Raw genomic sequence first — 23,629 nt, 5'->3', positions numbered from 1 at the left:
CTTTTCGGTCATTTTTATTACATTTTTGTTTGTTGAAGTGTATGATTTAGTTTCTTCACAATATAAAATTTAAGTGGCAACAAAGGTTGTAAAAAATATTTGAATACGCGCGGCTATTAAAATTCTCATAAGTAAACTCAAGGAACACAGATTTTTGAAAACATTACAGAGTTGTTTTTGTGCAGCTGGTAGATATACAAATGTTTTTAAACTTTGAACTGTTTAACTGAACCAAATATACATTGATTCATTTTGAATACATATATGATAGTCTTCAAGATTGTTCAGCTTCCTTATCTCTCTTACTAACACATCCGTTTCCTCTGATGTAAAACCTCAAGGGTTTCTTGACCCATTCTTTAGTCGCGTAGTCAATCCCGACCCTAGGACACCCCACGATGTCCGCCTCCTTAACCTCAAGATCCCCCCTCTCCATCCAAATGGAGGAATCTGCCGCCAGGTTTGCCTGGTTCATCTCAGAGGTTTTGATGCACAGGGCTTCAGTGAGTTTCCCCGGACCGTTACAGAGATCTTTCATCTTGAGTTCCTTGGCGGGTGTCTTGCGCCGTCTGCTTCGGTGTCTTTGCATCGTTGGGATGCCTTCCTTGGGCTCCAAGGCTCGGATGAGAACTGCTTGCCCATCACCTTAGCGACAAAATAGTGTAAAAACTTAGGTATATATTGTACATCACTTGTAGTTAAACCCTGCTACTATCTGACCATTTAAGATTATCTACTGTGGGTTTGAATGATAAACAGTACACAGTCAACCCTTCTACTGACTGACAACTTATCATCCACTGTATGCCATATGATATCAGATGGTGAATTCGCTTAACACAGTACACTGTTGTGCCACCAAACGTAACCCATATAGTTGATTGTTTCAAATAAATTAGGGTTAGTTTGATTTCCGATGTTTTTGCCCTTGCAAAATTCAGAAAAACTGTGATTAAATAGATTGAAAAGTCTGTTAAAGCACATACCATGTGTACATGTAGGGCAGCCCTTGTACTTTATAAAATTAATGTTCCTACTTTTTTTGCCAAGGACCAATTATCACGCCTGAGATGAGATTTTTAATCACTGGAAATCCCTTATGACTCACCCCTGCTCGAAATATTCAAACAGTCGTACATTCCATAGATGAGGTAGACGTAACATACACCTGGCTTCATGTACATGGCTTTGTTACGGTTGGTTCTCCGCCCTTCATAACTGTGGCAAGCTGAATCCTCCTTCCCTAGATACGCTTCTGTCTCGACGATGTCACCAGCGATATGCTCATCATCGTTAACCTTGCGTATTAACCTCTGACCCAAGAGTGCCTTAGCCAAGGCTTCACACGGCTGGTCAAAGAATGATGCCGATAGTCTCTTGCTACCCCCTGAATAAGAAACAATTACATAAATTGTAGTTGTGAGAAAAACACTACAATTTTAATCTTAAGGTTTTTTATTTGATTTATTACAATGCATCAAAAGGAGTCTAAAATATAATCCTCTGCCTAGCTATTGATTTTGTATTTGAAAAAAACAGTTCATTGCTCAGGATACACTGTTGAAAAATTGCCAAGGTAGGCCTTATACTCCAGTGTTCCTTAGGCCTTAGAACCTAGTGTTCCATAGACCCTAGGTGCCAGTGTTCCACAGGATAAGTTTAGTTTATTATTATTATAAGGCCCTATAAGCATCTGTGTTCCATAGGCCCTACATACCAGTGTTCTGCAGGCTTTTAGGTCCCGGTGTTCCATGGTCCTATAAACCAGTGCTCTGTTTGTCTCAGGCCCTGCATGGTGTTAGGCCCTAATTACCACCAGTGTTCCATAGAACCTTAGCACCAGTGTTCTATTTACCCTAGGCTCGTCACTATTGTTTCAGTTTGTTTGTTTGGTTGCTTGTTTGTTTGTTCGTTCTTTGAGTCAAGTAACAAGTACGATTTCATCCAGTGTCTCACCAGTTTCCGTGGTACTAGAATCAGCTTTTGTAGTTGAGAAGTATGGGCTCTTGACCACATTGCTGCTTGTGCTTGCTGCTTTGTCTCCGATATTGTCAGCGGATTTTCTTTTGCGACTTTTAGGAGGAGGGGCCATCATCCAATTGCACAAAATTAAAAGTCCCAGTTCCGGCAGATTTGTCCCCTTTAGATGAAATGAAAGAAAACTGTAAGCGTACATTTAGGGTTGACAAAAACAAATTTACTGGAGGGGGACTTTTTTTGGCAGTCTTCCTAAAACATGTTGTGTGTGAGATAATTTAAAAAATCATTGGTCAATGAGCTTAGCGACCATTCAAGGACTTGGTGGCCCAAGGAAATTCCGGCTTCTACCCACACTTGTTTGTTGCTAATAGTAATAGTATGCAGAGGTATACAAGTATTTGGTAGAAAAGAAAATAAGAAAAAACAGTCATTTTCTACAATCAAAACAAAACCCAAATCCCCTGCAAGTGCAATTAACACCACCAGAGTCGATCAGGCCTTCAATTCTGCAGCTCAACAAAAACAAACTTTTTCAACGCGCACAACTAACCAACAAAGTTGACATGATGTTTCCTGATGGATACTTTGCCAATGATAGATCGATAGATAACGTATTTATTTAGGTTATGAGAAATGTACACAAAGGCGGGACAAATAATCACAAAAACAGAACATGGCCCGGGTGAAGCAACTTTACTTTTGTTCCCGTACCTACGGACAGAAGACACTTCAATAAACAAAACACAACACTGACAAACATTTAAACAGTAGGAACTAAGACAATACATCATCTAGAATTATAAATCAGTCATTATTTGTTACTTACAATGAGTTTACAACTTTAACTTACATTAATTAAATTATACATTACTGAGAATTGTTTCACTCAAGAAGTTAACAAAATTTGACAAAGTAAGTGCAGATTTTACAGTACTGCTGCTTTTTCAATACGGTACCACGAACAGGAGAACAAGACCCAGTTCTGTTTTGCAATCTTACACGATCTTTCTGCAGCCTTTTCGCTATGTTCCGCCTTCTAAAATAAAACCGAAGCAGACGACGCTTTCAACCACACATCAACCCATTACTTCCGGGACAACACCAAAACAGATGCCAAATTCATTGGTAAACATACCAAACAACAAAACCACACGTGTTCCTGGGTACCAGCTTCGGAAAAAAATAAAAATTCTTGTTGACTGTCGTTGAGGGCGTTATCATACATGCTTTTTGACACTTTATTTTTTTTTTCACGAAAGATTGATTGAGCACTAAAATTACTTCGTCCGTCCCCTCGTTCATGTCGTTCGCCGACCTAGCTGCTGCTGCGGTTGCAAGTCCGGACAAGCTTGGCTGCTGGTTAGCGCACATTTTGAGCAGGGATTGTAATGTGAAGATGCTATAAAAATCGGTGAGTTGATGAATTTATTGCTGTGACAGTTTGAGTTGAGGAAAATTTGAATTGGATTTCAGAATTGATGACATTTTGATGATTCTCAGTGGTTGGTAACAAAACGGCCGCTAAATTTTGACTGAAGGAGAGGAAATTTGTTGTGCACGATTTGTGTGTAGCCCCATTGAGGTAACTCAAATCTCCCCTTGCTCATCACAAACATAAGGCTAGGGCAGCAGAGTAGTTCCCCATCATATTGTCCCCCCCCCCCCCAATATGTTTGACAAAACATGCTGAGGGATTCAGCTTGCCACACAGCACAGAAGTTGGGCAAGTTGTAATTTAAAGGTTATTTTTGGATAACTTTCCGTATGGCGCCACCACTTTTACACTCATTTTTACAAAAAGGGATATATCAATCAGGTAAATTAGATACTATAATTATTTCATTTCGAATGAAAAAGTGGTGGCGCCATACAGAAACTTTTCCTTATTTTTTAATGATTTGTAACAATAATTGGATAACTTTCCGTATGGCGACACCACTTTTTCACTCATTTTTACAAAAAGGGATTTATCATTGAGGTAAATAAGATACTATACTATTTCATATCGGATGAAAAAGTGGTGGCGCCATACGGAAACTTTTCCCAATAATTTAATATGGAATAGAAGACAAATTGGCACTTTGGAACTGTATGAGGTTCGTTCCAATTACTTCTAGAAACTATAATGCTCCCCCGTGAGCTCATGGGGGGAGCCTTATTATAGTTTCTAGAAGTACGTTCCGATAACGTCTCCATGTAGTGGCGATAGTGGAACGAACGTCCATTCATTACTAGTTCTAGACCTAGTGTACTCCTAGAACTATGAGGTTCGTTCAGCTATCGTCTCCCGTAACTACGGGAGACGATAGTCGCACAAACCTCATAGTTCAACAGGAGACGATAGCTGAACGAACCTCATAGTTCTAGGAGTAGTACTAGTAGTAGAAGTAGTAGTAGGAGAATGTCGATTGTTGCACTACACTATAATAAAGCACTTCATTTTAATAGTGTTTTATCCTTCTTATTTGTTGATCTTGTTTTTTGTTGTCTTTTGTTTGGTTCTTTGGTTGGTTAGTTGTTTGTTTGTTGTTATTTTTTTTAATAGATTCTTTAATTTCGACCAAATTTTGGACGGTCAATGTTTCTCATAGTTCTATCTAGGAGTAATGACCACCCCTGACCACAACAATTGTAACGGTTAATGAATAAACAAAATAACAGTGTAAATAAATAATAAATGTTTCGTCTCAAGTAATTGGATAACTAGACCTAGTACCTAGAGCATTGCTGTACTTTTTTGTGTGTTAAACTAAGACGTCTGCGTTCGTGCATGTACGATCATAGATTGTTGTCGATTACATTTTCTTTTCTGATCACTGGAATGTTCTTATATATCGCTGTTTATTCTCACATTTTGTTTAGGTACAATGTGTGCTTTTTGTTGGGTAGATGCAGTGGTATTAAACCCACACAGCGGACTGTATTCTTTCTACCTTTTTCAGCTATCACCTTAATGAGTGTGTAACATTCTCAGAGCTTTACCTTAATAAGAATCTGTAGAAAACTTGACCCCCCGCCCCTTCCAAACCCCCCCCCCCCCAAAAAAAAAAAAAAGAAAGCTTTTAAACAGAACCCTCCATCACTCCTAAAATGTTTTCTAAAATCATACAAAATTGAAAATAACAACAACATTTACTATGAATTAGGATGTGTTCTATACTTTTGCGGCCATAGGTTCTATCCACATCAATCATATTGCTATTGAATTTCAGACAACCCCCTCCCACCAGGATACTTAAAGGAGGCAACAGAAGATATTGCCTCCATACCCTTTGGTCATGGCCTTGTTGCCCTTGAAATGTTCTAGATGCTCTTGAAATGCTCTAGGGTGCCCTTTTCAAAGGAGAAAATGCCTTGATGCCCTTGCCCTTTCAAAAATGAAGCATGCTGGCCTGCCCCCCCCCCCCCCCCCCCCCCTCAACATAGGATGCACTTTGTTATTAACTGTGTATTCTCGATCATCATGGATCAACTCAGCCGCTCAGCTGCTGGTTGAAGTAGACTTCCATGGTGTAGAAATTCACATAATTTCCTTTAAAAACAGGATATCGGGAATAAAAAGAGGCTTGGTTTGGCTTATTTGTCACTTTAAATGCAGTCAGTAAAAGCCACTTTCAGTTTAATTCTGTTCAACCCTTTGAAAGAATATAGTTCAACATTGGTCTGTAGAAACATGAATTTTGGTTCAATTCAAAGTCTTGAAAAACGAATTACGTACAGGTGCACTGAAATACTTTGTACATGCTCAGTGTTTTCAAAGTTTCACAATTTAACCCCCTATTTAATTGGTGGCTATGGTTTTGGCTACAACAACTGGATTGCTGTGTATCATCATGCATTGAAGTAGGCCCTATAGGATGTCCTTAGCAACACCCTTTTTAGCTACAGTCAGAGCCATAGCTGTAGCTGCCGATTCCATTACGGTCTGATTCACTAAGATCCCTTGACATCAAAAGTGGTCCCCTACCAAGAACGTGTTTTAATTTTTGCTAAATAAAATATTTCTTGTGAGGGTTACTTTTTATTAATACCTAATAATAGAATTTACAAAGCATATTTTCCCAATGGTTGCAATGCGATGAGGGCAGTAATTCCAGAGAGGTACATTATATCAAACAGGAACCTTAAAATAAAAATATGTTAGGTATTAAATGGCTTGAGGTTACGCTTGATGAGAAACTACATCCATGTAGGAGAGTTCAATGGATGTTTGCTTGTCATTTGTTTAGTGAAGTAATTATATAGTCGATGTCATAATTTCAGTTTAAAGGGAAGGTACACGTTTAGTAGTTGTCAAAGACCAGTCTTCTCACTTGGTGTATCCCAACAAAAGCATAAAATAACAAGTCTGTGACAAATTTGAGCTAAATTGGTCATCGAAGTTGCGAGAAAATGATGAGAGAAAAAACACCCTTGTTGGACGAATTTGTGTGCTTTCAGATAGGAATAAAAGACTCTGGCTAGTCTTTTATTATTTTAGTGAAAAATTACCTCTTTCTCAAAGTCTATGCTACTTCAGAGGGAGCCGTTTCTCACAATGTTTTATACTATCAACAGCTCTTCAATGCTCATTACCAAGTCAGTTTTTAAGTTAATATTTGTTTTCAGTAATTACCAAACATGTACCTTCCCTTTAAAAGTCAATTCATAATTAGAATAGCCGTCAATGTTTGACTGTTATCCAAATTTGAATCACATTGTAGTAAAACTGAACCGTGAAATTTCAATTGTTTTTATCCAGCTTCATTCATAAATCTTTCCTTTGCTTCCATTGACAACATCTTGTTTGTATAATTTGTGACAAACTGTATGGCTGTTATCACAAATCGAATTGCAAAGAAACAGTTGTTTTGTTTTCAGCGAAAGTCAAAAGCAACGTTAATTCAAGACTTCCTCAGGGTTTGGATGAGTATTACAATGAGTTCAGTTGTAGTGCTTTTGAGCTTCGGTAAGCTCTTGGCAAGTCAAGGTTGTAGGAAGTACGAGACATCGTAGCTAAGGTGTGTATCATTGATGACACTTCAGTCTCATGTTTAAATGCTCAAGGATTTTGTTAGTTCAAGGTGCATAGTTCAAGTTCCTTTGAATTAACGGAGATTTCATTCGACCTAGAAAAAAAGGGGGCTTGTTCAATCTTTTTATGAAGTGATGTTCGATATATTAAAAGTTTGGCTCGCCGCGTTTTAACTTGTGACGTCAAACCTTTGATTGAGACCCACTGACCAGACTTCAATGTTGTTACATTAGTCATACACATAGAACCACTATCTCTTGGTTCATTCTTTTGAATCTAGTTCCAAGATGTGGACTGTGCCAACTTGGCATGAGAACTGAAACTTTTAACGTGTTCTGTGTCATCAGAAGCATAGTGTACAATGTATCTATCGTTCCAATCTACGTAACACAGACAATGAGTTCAGTTGTAGTGCTTTTGAGCTTCGGAAAGCTCTTGGCAAGTCAAGGTTGAAAGAAGTACCAGACATAACTAGATGTGTATCATAGACGACACTTCAATCTCATGTGTAAATGCTCAAGGATTTTTAAAATCAGGGTGCAGAGTTCAAGTACCTAAGAGCGGACGGAGATTTCATTTGACCTAGAAAAGAGGGGCTGGTTGAATCTTGGCATGAAGTGATGTTTGAAATCAAAAATACTATGTGACTGGAAAACTCTAGTTTGGCTCACCGCGTTTTAAATTGTGACGTCAAATTTTGAGTGAGACACACTGACGCAAACTTCAATGTGGTGACATTAGTCATAGAATTACCATCTCTTGATTCATTCTTTTAAACCTAGTTTCAAGATATGGATTGTGCCAACTCGGCATGAGAACTTACTTAATGGTCACATAGTAAGAGGGTTGACTGTGTACTGTGTAGATCATTCTGCATAGCTTAATCTATCATTCAAAACCACAGTATTTAATTGTGACTCAGGCAGTAGGAGGGTTGACTGTGCAATTTGTCAGTATGCATTCACCACCACATGATATCATATTGCAGGGCAGGCTGACTCAGTTTAAAACTACACAGTACACTAATGTCATTTCAAAACCACAGGATATTTATCAAAATGATCATACAGTTAGCAGGCTTCGAAATAACCCAAAACACCCAAAGCTCTTTTGCTATGGTGCTTTTTAAACTTTCCTCATAGAAGTGCTTCTTACATGAGGAAAATTGCTGTTTCCTTTCAAGAGCGAAGTTCAAGGCCTGCAGTAGGAAGTAAGCTTGGGCGATATCGATTTATTTTATTCACGATATATCGGCGACAATATATCGCGATATTCGATATAATCGCGATTAATTAAATTTGACATCATCAGTCTTCAAACTCCTAGTGAATGTTGTAGAAGAGACAGGCAATGGCATAAGAGAGGTGTTCTAATGACCTATTCTTCTGGTTTTACTCCAAACCTATGGGGTGCAAGATGTCTCAGCTAGGAAATACATCGCGATATTGCAATACTTAATCGACATATTGCGATATATCGCGATATATCAATATTTCGATTAAAACCAAATCAATCCGATATCGAAATCGTTTCCAAATTAGTATCGCGATATTCGATAATATCTTGGTATTGCCCAAGCTTAGTAGGAAGGTTAAAATAAGGTCTAGAACACGACATCATTTTATCATTCGAAAACAAATTCTGGGCAATTGATATTTAGTGTATTCAATTTCTCCAATCTAAAAGTACTGATTATCATCGTGTACGGCGGTTTTTGTTGTTGTTGTTTTTTCAAGTCAAACTCTACGCACACTCATCGGTCTTGCAGACCAGACAGTTAACTTAACCTTACAGGTACTGACTGGCATTGGCAAGGGTGTGTGCAAGCCACGTTCAGTGAATCACAATTATTGTTTGCTTCATCCGTACTTGTAATGTAAGGGCACTAGGCCAACAAGGGGGGAAACTGCCCTGTAACTTATTATCAATTGTTCCGTGTCGTCATCATCCTGCGTAAAGCACAGGACGTTACAAACCTGCAAGTTGAAGGAATCTCCTGGATCTATATAGGTCCCGGTAATGATACTAGGCCCTATGACCTTAGTTTAGGATACACTACTCCTGACAACCCGGCATTACAGTCTACGTCTGATACGTGTGCCAGGCAGTGGCAAATATTTAGTGGGCAAAGTCTGACAGACAATGAGTACATAGTTTGTTAGTAAAATCGTGAAGATTGTACGTCGTTGACCAAGTACGGGTAAGTTTTACTGTGTACTTGATACAAAGTGACGTCTGAGGTTGTGCATTTTGACAATTTTATGAAGCTCTTCTGCTTATTAATATGTGAGTAAACTTTTGATTAATAAGTAGGCAGTTGTAAGTTTGAAGTTGTAAAAAGTATCAATCTTATAATGAGTAATTTGATTGTCTGTTACATTTTTATTGTTTGCACTTTGTGCGTTTCCGCCTGTGACATGTATACAAACCAAGTTTTAATGGGAAGTCAAGCAGAAAAGATCACCTTCGGGAAGGAGGTATTGATGCCACGGATTTTAACAAAGGAGTCTGCTTTTAAAGCATAAAATGTTGCTACAAAAAATAACTACAAGATGACGCTTACCACCAGTATAGTAAGTTACTTGATCAAGTACCATTTTACATACAAAATGTTACTCATATCCCGCTTAGTTTTGCCCTGCTGTTTTAATATGAAACAGAAACTGTGAAACACATCACATTCAGTCAGTCACGAAACTCTGTGTTGTTTGTTTTAGAAAAAGCAAAAAACTTTCCATTATAACATATTTGTGTACCCTTTGACCTATTTCCCTCAGGTACGACTTTCTTCGTTTCAAGTTACAACGCTCATTGTTCACTGCCTATACATTGCTTTCTTTGTCGCATAAATAGTAATAATCAATTCAATTAAAACTGCATGGATCATGCATTGCCAAAACTAAGTTATCATTTAAGGGGGAGGGGGGCACAGTTTGTTTGTGTGCACTGCTATTTTTCTAGGGGACTTTGGTCCAATTGGAGACTGTAGGACGGTCCTTTTTCACAGTTCTCACCAGTAGTGCGCGTGCTCAGACCATACGTGCGCACCACTGAGCATGTGCGCGCACGCTCAGAGCCGCCAAAAAAGACCAGTATGTCTGCTGACTGTGGCAAGCATCTCAAAAGTCTCCCATAGGTTTCAAATTCTAATATTTTGTGTGATGTAAATATTTGCCAGGGCTCATAAGATGTACTAAATGTATTGACTAAGCTTGGGCGATATCGATTTATTTTATTCACGATATATTGCCGACAATATATCACGATATTCGATATAATCGCGATTAATTAAATTTGACATCATCAGTCTTCAAACTCCCAGTGAAAGTTGTAGAAGAGACAGTCATAGCACAAGAGGGGTGTTCTTATGACCTATTCTTTTGGTTTCACTCCAAACCTATGGGGTGCAAGATGTCTCAGCTAGGAAATACATCGCGATATTGCGATATTTAATTAATATCACGCTATATCGCGATATATCGCGATATATCGATATTTCGATTAAAACCAAATCGATCCAATATCGAAATTGTTTCCAAATTGGTATCGCGATATTCGATAATATCGTGATATCGCCCAAGCTTAGTATTGACCACTTGCAGGGGCTATGCAGATCACACTGCAAAATGTGCATCTGCCATTTAGATACTGCGTAATGTTTCTCAGATCGTGTATTATTATTAGGGAATATTCAACATGGATATAATCGCTCCGGATTTTCGGCGATATCTTCACTTCACGATTTGGGGCAGTTCCTCTTTTAAGTGACAAACCTAGGATTGAACATTAGATTGTATGAAACCAAGTATAAATGGAATCACTTTCCTCAACTGAGAAACTCAAAACCTACACTCATCGTGGATTTTCCAATCGATGCGGTATTCAGCACCTACAGGGAAATCTTCAACAGGACAAAAGATGCCTCTCCTAGCAATCTGTTTGTTACTCATTCCCACCCCCCTCCCAACCTCGAGTCTAAAACTAGTTTAACATGCTATTTATAAATAGGGAGAGTATCAGAAGGAAATGTCTCATAGCACACACATAAACTGCGTCACTTTTTCTCGACCCTTAGGGGTTTTGTTTTTTTGTTCTGTTTTTTTGTTCTGAACTACACGGAAGGGAAAAAGCACTACCTTGGCAGTAATCTGGAGTTCAGCACTACATTAAAAGTTACATTAATACAGTTGTTTTGTCTTTTTGTATTATGTACTGTTTATGTGTTACATGACTCATTGCTAATGAGACAAGTTTTAATGCGTGTAACTTTTGTGACTGTTTTTATTTGTTTATTTGAGGGGGTGGGGGCTAAAAATACACTCCCCTTGAGTCACTTTCATGTCTAGCACTGCTAGCAGAGTTCAGTTGGGGATTGTTTGTTAATTTGAATATTGCTCAGTTTTGAGAAGACTAGTAGGCCTACATGTAGCATCAGTGTGTTTTGTATAGTCAGCTACTTGCAGTAACTGACTTGGACTTGAGTCAGGCTTGATTGGACAATTTTGTTCACTTTTACAATTGAACAATTATTCCTCACAACAAAATAACTTTTTATTAAAAAAGATTTAATAGATGTTTATAAAAATATTAGACAAAAAGTTGACTTTTGTCAAATGTTGACTTTTAGTCTGATTAAATATATCTCTTCTGTATTGAATCCTACCTACCCATATGACAAATGAGACCGACCTTCTATTAGTGCTTATACTCAAATAAAGGCCGAATTAGAATCTTATTTTGATTCGGAACCTGTAGAAAGAATTCAGGTTCGCTCAAAATGCCAAAACAAAGCCCTGCTGTTTTGTGGTATTTCACTCAAATTGAAGCCCTGTTTTGTAAGACCCACTTGAATGGTTTAGATCCTCCCTGCATTGGAAAATCCTCCATGTTTGGATTGAAGAGTGCTTGGACACAGTAAGAGGGACACATGTGTTCATCTGAGATGCACTGTACAATACATGTCCATGGTACATGTATGTAATTAAAGAGAAACTGTCTCCAAGGCCAAATGTGAGTTTTGTGATCCACTTATTTTACAATAGAAGAGTCCTTATAAAAATGGAGTACAAAAATTACAATTCTCAAAGTCATGTCAAAATTGATGAAAATGCCACCGTGTTTTTAAAATACCCTTCAAGCGCATTTTTTTGTTTTCAAAATTCAAAAATTTGATATTATCACATTTCAATGGTATACATTTTTTCACTAAGAATTTTCAGTTCATTCCTAAAATTTGATGAGGCGCAATTTGACTTTTTGACGTTGGCCAACCAACAGAAAACTATAGTTTCTTATATCACATGTAAGCCTAACCACACACATTTGACTTAATGTACTGCCACTTTAACCGTGATCATTTTTCGAAATGGATTTCTTCTTATGACTTCACAGTCCAACCCTCGGCATCCCCCATGGGGTCGGACAAAATTATCTCCTCAAGGTTACGCATTACGCATGAACATCTTGAAGTAATGACCTGTGGAAGGCACCGTGCGTAAACGCACATCTTAGTTCAGTGTGTACGCAGGTTGAATCGGTACCCAGACACGCCTTTGTATTTATTGGCTGTTATTTCCTGTTTACCGTTTGGAAGATGGAAGTAAACAAATCATTATAGTGGTTAATTACTTGACAAATATATTATGAGGAAGGGAGTTGTCGGTGTGGTTTTGGAAAGAATTAAAGGGAAGGTATACGTTTGGTAATCACTCTTTAGAAAAATTACTATTCCAACGTTTGGTTAGAAGTACAGTAGATTTGGATAGTATTAAGCATTTTGAGAATAATTTCACTTTGAAGAAAAAGAGAAAAAATTATCCTTTCAGAGTTGTTTCTCAGATTCTCAAGTATTCCAATTACAAATTATTCATCCCGCATGGACTAAACCACTCTGGATCTTCGGCGATATCTCAAAAATGCTACCACTTTTTGAAATTAAATTAAGCTTCCTGTTTGCTGATTGAAAGGTGGGAGTAAACAAATAATGTGGGGTTTTTACTAGTTAACTAACTTTGAGTATGTGGGGTTTTTACTAGACAACTAACTTTGAGTAAAGGATTGTTGTTTTGGTTTGAAAAGATTTAAAGGGAACGTATACATTTGGTAACCACTACTGCTAGGATCAAAACGTCAGACAGTTAACTATTTTTTTGATATTTTTCACAGGTTAGTTTTATTGTATACATTAGTATAGGATTAAAACAGTCGAACAGTTCCAAAAACCAAAGGTATGTTCCCTTGTTGAACCTCAAAAAGATTCATAGTACTTGATAGTAGAAAAGTTCTTCCTGATTCTGAGGAGAATGTTAAAAAGAAATTGTTTTTTTTTACTTAGAGCTGTTTTTTGAAGAATTATAATAATTAGGAAGGAAGGCTCATGTTAAACAAATTAATAATTTGATGCATGTGAATTCACTGTTGCAGAATTTAATCACGGGGTGATATCTGGACTGTTCCATTTCAGGATGCCCGGCAGAATGAAATGGAAAAGCCGGATTGCACCGAGTAAACCTATTCTGCTACAGTGCAAAAATGAAATGCATTCCATTTTTTTTTTTTTTTTTTTTGAATAACACACACATACCTATTGATCCTTGTAATTTGAATTTTTTGTTCAAATTAAACACAACAGGAAACTCATCAAACCTCACATTCTGAAAATTCTCAAAACCCCTACATGTAGACAACAACTTGAACTTTGTCCACCGTGAGAAAACTTTGTTTGGTTGGGATTAACTGGCTGGAACGATTATTTTGAAACGCCACTGAAAAGCATCACTGTCAAGTTTCCCAAGCTTTCAATACGTAACATAATCCTATATTAGACGAATTGTCTTAGGGTAGTAGAAGAACCAGCCAAGTTATTTGTTTAACAGTTTAAAAAATGTAAATGTACTTGTGCAGATATACACCCCAGGACATCGTGGCTTATGATCTACAAAACACAAACTACTCCAGGAAAAAACAACTATGGGGGGAGAGAAGTTTTCAGAGCACCAAAGCTTTGGAACGCCCTCCCGGACACTGTGAAACTCTCCAAATCACTCAACATATTCAAGAACAGTTTAAAAACTCATTTTCATAGAGAATCTTTTTGTTAAGTTTATTTTCTTATTTTGTTTTTGCTACTTTCATTGCTTTATAATAGAAGTTCTTTTGTAGAGTAGCGCCATGCGCGCCACTTGCGGCGGATGCCGACGCTTTATTAAGTGTCCATTATTATTATTATTACATATCATTGGCCTTCCAACAGTATAAAACTTAATACTATATGAATAACCATGTGTTTGTTTTTGTTCATATCTCTCTCTACAGATTTTGCTTTGGTCCTTAGCGGAAGCAAAAGGGATTGTTCTGCATGTCATATGCAACCCTAGACCTCACCGATACCAGGGAGATACTTGCCGTGCAATATTCTTTTTTGACGGGTGACACAGAGGGTCAAGGGTCATGTCTGGGTCACCGGACTGGGCTCGCTACTCCCAGATGACGGACCCGGAGACAGATGACGGCATGGAAGTGGACGGGGCACTGTCACCAGCGCAGTCGGCTATTATACAAGCTGGCACATGGAGGAAGTAAGTCTTACATATTTCATCTTTTAAACTAAATAGGTTACCAGCTAAAACCTTGTACAATCTACACTACGCATGACTGGTTGCCTGCTAATTTTGCTAAGTAAGTCAGCTTAAAAACGTAAACTATCTGTGAAAATGGGCCCATTTTCAGGGTGCTAAGCAAATCTTTTTACTAAGGGAAAATTTGAAGGGGACCAGCGGTAATTGTCAAAGACTAGCCTTCACAGTTGGTGTATCTCAACATATGCATAAAATAACTAACCTGTGAAAATTTGAGCTCAATCGGTCATCAAAGTTGCGAGATAATAATGAAAGAAGAAAACACCCTTGTCACACAAAGTTGTGTGCGTTTAGATGGTTGATTTCGAGACCTCAAGTTCTAAATCTGAGGTCTCAAAATCAAATTCTTGAAAATTTCTTCTTTCTCAAAAACTATGACACTTCAGAGGGAGCCGTTTCTCACAATGTGTTATACCATCAATCTATCCCCATTAGGTTTTATGCTAATAATTATTTTGAGTAATACCAATAGTGTCCACTGCCTTTAATACACTGCACGTTATGTTGCAACAGACACAATCTTATTTCAATCATGGGAATGTGCAGCTGGGGAGATCAGCTTAAATATTTAATTCTTTGGGGTTTAATTGTTTCAGAAGGGACTTTGAAATGTTGCAATAATCGCCCCACATTCTTTTATGAAAGATCTGGAGAAGTTTATTGGTTCAACTGTACATTACAGGTTGTCACTGGTCATGGTGGTTGTTCATGTACTAGGCAAAAGGCTGGTGTTTTACCATGCAATCTCTTCATCTTAAATTGTTTTATTGCTGATTAATTTGTATGTATTGCCGACTGCACCTGAGACATGTTTCTGTCTTCCATACTGGGTTCTTATTTCTATTGCCAAATTGAAGTAAGCACATATGATTTGGACCATGTGGTGGGTGCTGCGAGACAACTTAAAACTTGTCTACCTTTTCCCAAGGTGCACTGCAAAAATTTGGCGTCTCAGCTGCACGCAAACCGCTTGAGGGCGCAATGTAATGCGAATCTCCCATATTGAAACTGGAGAATACAAAATAGTACTTCCTTTAAGATTGGACATTGAAAGAGCCATTAATATGATAATGTGCATAAATGTTGCTTTATATTTTAGCTGAAGTGTTGTGGTGGGAATGATTTGACCTTGCTTGGGTCAATTAGCCTTCAATTAGACCCTCGTACTGTATACATGATGCACAGCCATGTGAGGTGCATGGGTCCCAAGCATCAAGATGTTTGTTTTTATATAGAATAATTTTGAGTCATATTTTATTTACAAACAGGTTGCTCAAAACATTTGATGTAATTATGTAAACACAGGGGACAATGATGCATTGTGATGATGGGTGCAAAAATAGTTTCCTGCTAATTTTTCTTAATGGCCTTGATAATGTTTGCGCGCATAGACATCACTACTGATAGACATGCAGTGTACGCTACATCCTTATAAAAATGTGTGGTGTATTCTCAATTGGGCTCGGTAATCATTTTGCCTGTAAACCAGCCTTTCAGTTGCCTGTTTACAAGTACACATTCTCATTTGGCTTCATACTTTGTTGTATTGTACTGTCCATCATGTATATTTAACATTCCACACAATTCTAATTTGGGCATGGTGATCTTTTGGCCATCATTTGCCTCCAAGCTCAAATTGCTATTTAGTAGGACCCTACATTATACATGTTCATTTGTATGGCCATACTACGGTTATTGTTGCTAGTACTGTAGAGCCTTATTACTGTAGGGCCTTTTTATATACCTACGAATGTTTATTTATGCTGTGGCTGAACTCTAATGGTAATTTTGTCAATAAATGCAGCACACTGCATTTACTTAAAGGGGCACTATGCTTTGAAATGTTTAGAATTGCTCCATATCATTTTAAAGAGTTCTTTTAGCACTAAAACACCTACATGTAAAGTGTATTGTACACGTACTTGGCAAGTTAGTGATACAAAAATACAAAATTTGCCGCTTGCAATTCAACCAGTAGAACCCTTGCTCTATGGTCCTACCAAATAGAAGACCATATGTCCTGTAATTAAGCAAAACCAAGACAGTTTTGAGGGTTATTAAATGTGAATCATTATATTCTACTTTTAAAATACCTTTCCAACGCTTTTATAGCCCAAAGTGCCCAATCAAATATGCCCCTTTAATGCACATATGAAGATTTTTTTTTTTTTATTTTTTTTTATAAATTATGTGCACAGATTCGGAAGGGAAAGTATGTACTATAATATAGTAGTCTGGCCCCATTATGCGTAAGAAATATTTGTATTGATATACTAATGTTATACGGGGAGTATCTGATAGCACTGCCAACCTGTTAGCTACCCCCCCCCCCCCAACAATTGTTCTATAATGGTACGAAGAGCACACAGACACTGCTAGCATTACACACCAAGTGTCCGCTATACAACAATTCCAGGTATGTGCATAATGGTCCCCGCAGGTTAACTTACAGTGCTTGCCAGGAGACGAACGAACACAAGGCGTTAATTCAGTTCCAGCCCATATGACATTTAAGTGCTATACAATCTCCCGATGCACTGCCCATTTACCTTGAATTCCGAGCCGAAATGCGGGCTGATTTTTTTCTTCTTTCCTAAATCGTGTGATTTTTGCATGACTGGCTCTCGATGTTCACAGCTGTCTGGATTGGTGGATCGTTATCTAATAATGTTTTGTCCGTCCCAAGATATTTTTAACTATACTCTTGCAAAAGATTTTTGCAGCTGAACAAATACTTTGTTTGTACCTGAATTCATTTCTGCCATTTTGCGTTGACCAATCCAATCCAATCATTTGAAAAGTCTACACATTTTACAATCACATAATTTTTACGTAATTCAATGATCAATTTGCTTTCTTTGTGCTCAATTTAATACGTCTGCCATGAATGAGGTTTTGTTATTAATTTGAAATTCCTTTTTAAGTAAAAATGGCGTGCATGCCTTGGTTTCTGTTTTTAGACGAGGGGTCTTTCTCAAACCCCCATGTGGGCTCCGGCTACCGGCTCCGTCTGCTGATGTTCGAACCTCAGCGTGCAAAATACACGCTGCAAACCTCAGCGTGCAAAATACACGCTCGGACCTCAGCGTGCAAAATACACGCTGTGAACCTCAGCGTGCAAAATACACACTGCTCCAAAAATGAACGGCATCAGAGAAAGAACTCAAGATGGCCCTTTCCTATCAGATATTACACATCAGACTCTATTCTTCTCAAAAAACAGTCCCAGAGCCCATTTTCATAGAGTTTACAGGAAATGGTGCTTAGCCAATTATTTCTGCTGAACAAGTATTAGCAGGGAACCAGACACGTTACATGGTATTTTGGGGCTGAAAACCTGTTTCTGCTAAGCAAGAATTTTCTGTGCCAGGTCGAATAATTTGTACCAAACAAGAATTTATGCTTATAAAAATTTACCAAGTGTGCATAAGACTGACCGCAAAGCATGGGGCCAAGTTCTTATAAACAACCACATTAATGTCAACCCTTTTTGCTCTTGGCTAGCCTTCTGTGACTAGAATGATCCGAAGGAATTGATGTCATGACACGCCCAAACGCTCACAAGCAGCCAACCCATACATGTAGGTGCACTTTTTTTTCTGTGCCGAACATAAGCCCTTTAAAGGAAAAAGTGTGTCAGACTTCTGAATTCAAATCCTTATTCAAACTTATTAATACAAAGTTATTCAAATTTTAAACATCCAACTGTTATAATCTTGCTTGGTTGCTGGTAATGTTATTTTGACAATTTGTTGTTTTTTATTTTTATTTTTTATTGTTGTTGTTGAGACTTTTAGCTACATGCTGGCCTACAATGTATGTATTCCAGGTGTCTTAAAGACACTGGACACTATTGGTAATTGTCAAAGACCTGTCTTCTCACTTGGTGTATCTCAACATATGCAAAAAATAACAAACTTGTGAAAATTTGAACTCAATTGGTCGTCGAAGTTGCGAGATAATAATGGAAGAAAGAACACCCTGTTCACACAAAGTTGTGTGCTTTCAGGTGATTGATTTCAAGACCTCAAAATCTTATTCTGAGGTCTCAAAATCAAATTCAAATGTTTTATTGGAAAATTACTTCGTTCGCGAAAACTACCTTACTTCAGATGGAGCCATTTCTCACAATGTTTTATACTATCAACAGTTCTCCATTGATCGTTAGCAAGTAAGTTTTTATGCTAACAATTATTTTGAGTAATTACCAATAGTGTCCACTGCCTTTAAAGGTAGTGTTTACCTTCGGTAATTACACCAAAAATTACTTGATAAAGAGCAGCGGAGAGCTGTTGTTGGTATTAGAAACAGCCCCCTTAAAGTAACGTAGTTTTTAAGAAAGTGGTATTTTTTCAACTTTGATGACCAATTGTGCCCAACTTTCCACAGGTTTGTTATTTTGTGCATAAGGTTGGGATACAGCAACATGTCCAAGGTAGGATGGTCTTTTACAATTGCCAAAAGTATACCCTGCCTTTAATTTAACTCTAACGTACAGTTTACATGTAACTGATCTTTGCAAGTGGAATTCAGTACAGTACAGCATCTGTTCATTGGCAACACTTCTGCTAATAGAACACGTTATCAATGAGTAGTAAATACTGTTATAGTACATAAAATCATGCCAAACTATGAGGCCTTTTATATTTAACTTTAAAGTTAAAGTTGTTTTGTGCCCAGTAGGAGAGGTAAAGGAAAAAAAAATGTAAGCAAACAAGCAAAAATATGCATAAATATGCATTAATACGCTAAATTGTGTTTCACATTACGCCCTTTGCTTTATACTCTTCTTCCGCGAATGACAAAGTATAGGATTTGTAACCATAACAAAGTTTATTCCTTTCAATCTGAATTCCGAGCATGGGTAAAATTTACACCATTGCCAATCCGTCAGAGAAATTCATGTGTACTGTAAAATTGAGAAGAAGAAAAATAGAAGTCCCCTTCTCAAACTATCAAAATGTTTCCTCTAACCAAAACCAATGATGTAGGGCCTACACACAGTATGCTTCGTTTTTGATAGGGCAAGGGCACCAAGGCATTTTCTCCTTGATGAAGGGCACCCTTTGAGGAAATTGTATAATTCTACTGGATCATTTGAAGGGCACCAAGTCAATGACCAGGGGGGCATGGCAGCAATCGCCTTTGTTGCCTCTGTGAAGTATCGGGCCTGCAAAACCAATAATGTACCTGAACGTACTGTTCCTTTAAAATGCCAGCAGCTCTATTTTGCCATAATGTCATGGGGATTATCGATGCAGACGAATTTGGTGGTTTGTTGTCTCCGATGTAATTCTCTTTTTACATGCTCGGACACGCAGGCACGAAGTGTTTAGCGTGCATACTCAGTCGCAACTTATCTTTATTTTTAGAAACTTTCAGGCTCACTACATTTGTAACGCTAGCAGTGATTCTTGCTCGGAATGATATAGGCCCCCTAAATAGTGAAGTTTTTTTATTTGAAACTTGATATAAGGTCATGGAAAGGTCTCAGTGTGTTGAGAATGACGGTTGTCAAATTCACCTTCCACCCTTGAATTAATTCTTGCCACTAGTAATATCCTGCTGTATCCCGTGGTCTTCATTGAACGAATAAATTAGAGCATATTTTGCAAAGTTCAATAGCACTCAGCACTGATGGCGTCACTTTCGCTCAAAATACTCGGCTGTCAGACATATACATTCCACCGCTCACGCGATCAACGCATCGGCATGCTGGACTGCAGTAGTACAGACAGGACATGCGAGTAAAGACAGGACACGCGTTCAACGCATCGGCACACTGGACTGCAGTAGTACATACAGGACATGCGAGTAAAGACAGGACACGCGTTCAACGCATCGGCACACTGGACTGCAGTAGTACAGACACGTCATGCGAGTAAACAAAAAGGTTGGACATGTATGGGCGTGCGGGTGTTACTGACAGGCCTCAAAACAACCCATGGCACCCAAAGCAATTGCCTTGGTGCCCTGTGCTAATTGCTTTGTTGCCCTTTGCAAAGTTCCAATACAAATTTGAATTTTCCTCATAGAAAAACACCTTGTGCTCCACTGCTCCTTCAAGATTGAAACTCAAGGCCTGTACTAAACTTTGACACACCGTCTGAGATCTATGTACTGAGCTTCTTTTCTAGCATTAAATTCAGAATGCCATTGAATCTGATTCAATTCATTTTTATCTCCACACCAAAGCACATGATTTCTTTAAAGACAGTGGACATGATTGGTAATTGTCTAAGACCAGTCTTCTCACTCAATGTATCTCAACATATGCATAAAATAACAAACGAGACCTCAAATTCTAAATCTGAGGTCTCGAAATCATATTTGTGGAAAATTACTTCTTTCTCAAAAACTACGTTACTTCAGAGGGATGCGTTTCTCACAATGTTTTTTTACTGTCAATAACTCCCCAATTTTATGCTAATAATTATTTTGAGAAATTACCAATAGTGACCACTGCCTTTAAAACAATTATAATTAATGGTAAAAGATGATTGACACCGGGGGTGATAGTCATCACTGACAAAAAGGATCTAGTAGAACCAGGGTCAGATTTTCAAGGGCGCACAAAATGAACAGAATGGTACACACTTGCCACCACCTGTAGCTGCCAATTTGGACACAGCCCTAGTAAACAGATTGGACATTCTGTTTGCGATTTTTACAAATTGTGAAACATTTGTATCAAATTTCTTGCTCAAATTATGGCTAGTGGTTACAGGGGGGTTGAGGTTAGGGCTAGGGTTAATTCATCTATTACAAATGCTATTAGTAGAAATTTACCAACCAATTAACAGATGTGATAGTTCTCCTAAAAAATAGAATCTGCCGACATGACTTAGACATGGATTTGTCTAAAAATAGATTCATCTTTATGAATGCCCCTTGTAGCCAGTTTGTCTGAACAGGTCTTAGAACTTGTCCTAGTCATCGGTTGTGAATTTATTTTTAGACTAGACTTGCTTACTTCCTGAAAGAGCATAAAACAGCACCATATTGGTACGCCGTCCCATTTAACCAGCTTGAATCTTTTTTGCCATTTCCAGAAGTTGAACAGTTAAATATGTACAGACTTTTAAAAATAGGAATGAGTTTGAAATGTTAAAAACAAAATCCTGGCAATTTGTTTTTTACAAGCTGCTTTCTGAAAGGGCAATTTTAAAGTATAAATTTTTGTTTTTACCCTCCAACTCCAATTCTTGATTTAATTTTTTATTTTTTTTTAGTTTGTTAAAGCCATTGGACCCTTTCGGTAAACAGTGTTGTCCAAGGCCCACACTTTCGTGTACCACAACTTCTATATCAAATAACAAACCTGTGAAAATTTAGGCTAAATCGGTCATCGGAGTCGGGAGAAAACAACGGAAAAACCCACCCTTGTTTCCGCGCGTTTAGCCGTGTCATGACATGTGTTTAAAATAAAACCGTAATTCTCGTTAACGAGAATTTATATTGTTTTGCTGTTTTCTCAAAAAGTAAAGCACTTCATGGAATAATATTTCAAGAGAAGTCTTTCACCATTGCCTTCTGTAAACCCTGTAAGTTCTTTGTAAATCTGTGAACTTTTTTCTTTTTTTTCTGAACCGAAAGGGTCCAATGGCTTTAAAGGCAGTGGACCTTATTGGTAATTGTCAAAGTCTAGCATTCACAGTTCGTGTATCTCAACATGCATAAAATAAGAAACCTGTGAAAATTTGAGCTCAATTGGTCATCGAACTTACGAGATAATAATGAAAGAAAAAAACACCCTTGTCACACAAACTTGTGTGCGTTTAGATTGATTTAGGTTGATTTCGAGACCTCAAGTTCTTAACCTGAGGTCTCGAAATCAAATTTGACTTTTGTGGAAAATTACTTCTTTCTCAAAATTACATTACTTCAGAGGGAGCCATTTCTCAAGAAAGGTTTTATTCTAATAATTATTTTGAGTAATTACCAATAGTGTCCAATGCCTTTAACTCAAATCATACTGCAACACAGCTGTTGTATCCTTACCTTCAAAACCGGAATCCCTGCAAACGCTATCAACATTGAACATTACCAAAGCCAGTCAAGGAGTTTTTGTAGGACAACCAGAAGTATCAGCCCTTGTTAGTTATTTAATTCACGGAGGCATGGAGAAACTCTTTACAGACACACTCTTCACGGCCACCCCTTTCCCCTGTCCCGAAGTCTCTCTAGAACTTCCCATCCTAAGCCAGACCATAAAGCTACAACTCCATGGCCAGACATCCACCATCTTTCCTCCTCCTCGGCCAAAACCCATATGGTACTGATATCTTGGCTGGAAAACAATTTTTTTCTTTCTTATCATGTGAAAATATTTAACCAAGGCATTCTGTAGCTGGGCATAATTTGCATATTTGCAGCTGCTGGTCATTCATCTCCTAGGGCTGATTCCAGCAGCGTGCCAAGGATTTCAAAACTTTTCAGCTGAGTCGAAGCGGAGATCAACAATTCCTTTTGTCTAGAAAGTTTTGTTTTAGCCTTGGTTTCGGTTCTTGTCACAGTGGGAAAAGGTAGTTATTTTTCATTTGCATAGAATGCAGGTTGAGAACTATCAGATGCTTGCTACTGGAAGAAATTATTTGTTGTTTTCTTCAGATAAAGTGAAATCTCCTCTTTGATAAACTTCTCATCTGTTTCTAGCAGTTTGCCAAGGATTCCAAACTTTTAGCTGAGCGGCAGAGATCAACAATTGTTTTTGTCAATGCCTTGTCTTATCCTTGATTTTATTATTGGTTTGTCACGGTGGGGAAAAGGTAGTAGGCCCTATTCTTGCAAAGAATGCAGGTTGAGAAATTTCAGATGTTTTAATAGTCTGCCTGCTGGAAGAAATACATGTAGCTGTTATATTTTCTTTAGAAAATAAGAAATCCTGCTATTTGATCTGCTTCTCTAGATCATAGATGAGGGTACTGTTCCCAGAAGTTCCTTGTAATTGAAAACTCCAGGGGCAATCAAAAGGTGGAAGTGCAATCTTTTCAACATT

General features: G+C 37.9%; 1 protein-coding gene across 2 annotated transcripts; it reads right to left on the bottom strand.

Annotated features, from left to right (window-relative positions):
- Window positions 1-90: 90 nt before the first annotated feature.
- On the bottom strand, window positions 91-22,886 carry LOC117293133 (DNA-3-methyladenine glycosylase-like). 2 transcript variants are annotated; one of them, XM_033775355.1, is made up of 4 exons: window positions 22,633-22,886; window positions 1,957-2,140; window positions 1,109-1,387; window positions 91-645 (listed from the first exon to the last, which is right to left on the bottom strand). In XM_033775355.1, the coding sequence occupies exons 1-4, from the start codon at window positions 22,666-22,668 to the stop codon at window positions 275-277; spliced, it is 870 nt and encodes a 289-aa protein (XP_033631246.1). In that variant the 5' UTR covers window positions 22,669-22,886; the 3' UTR covers window positions 91-274. The 2 variants fall into 2 exon arrangements, with proteins under 2 accessions (XP_033631246.1, XP_033631247.1); XM_033775356.1 differs by lacking the exon at window positions 22,633-22,886 and adding an exon at window positions 2,980-3,067.
- Between the last annotated feature and the right edge of the window lie 743 nt (window positions 22,887-23,629).

This window comes from Asterias rubens, chromosome 7, assembly GCF_902459465.1.
Source record: "Asterias rubens chromosome 7, eAstRub1.3, whole genome shotgun sequence".
NCBI lineage: Eukaryota > Metazoa > Echinodermata > Asteroidea > Forcipulatida > Asteriidae > Asterias > Asterias rubens.
Note: the sequence above shows the minus strand (reverse complement) of the source record. Positions and strands in the feature narration are given on the sequence as shown.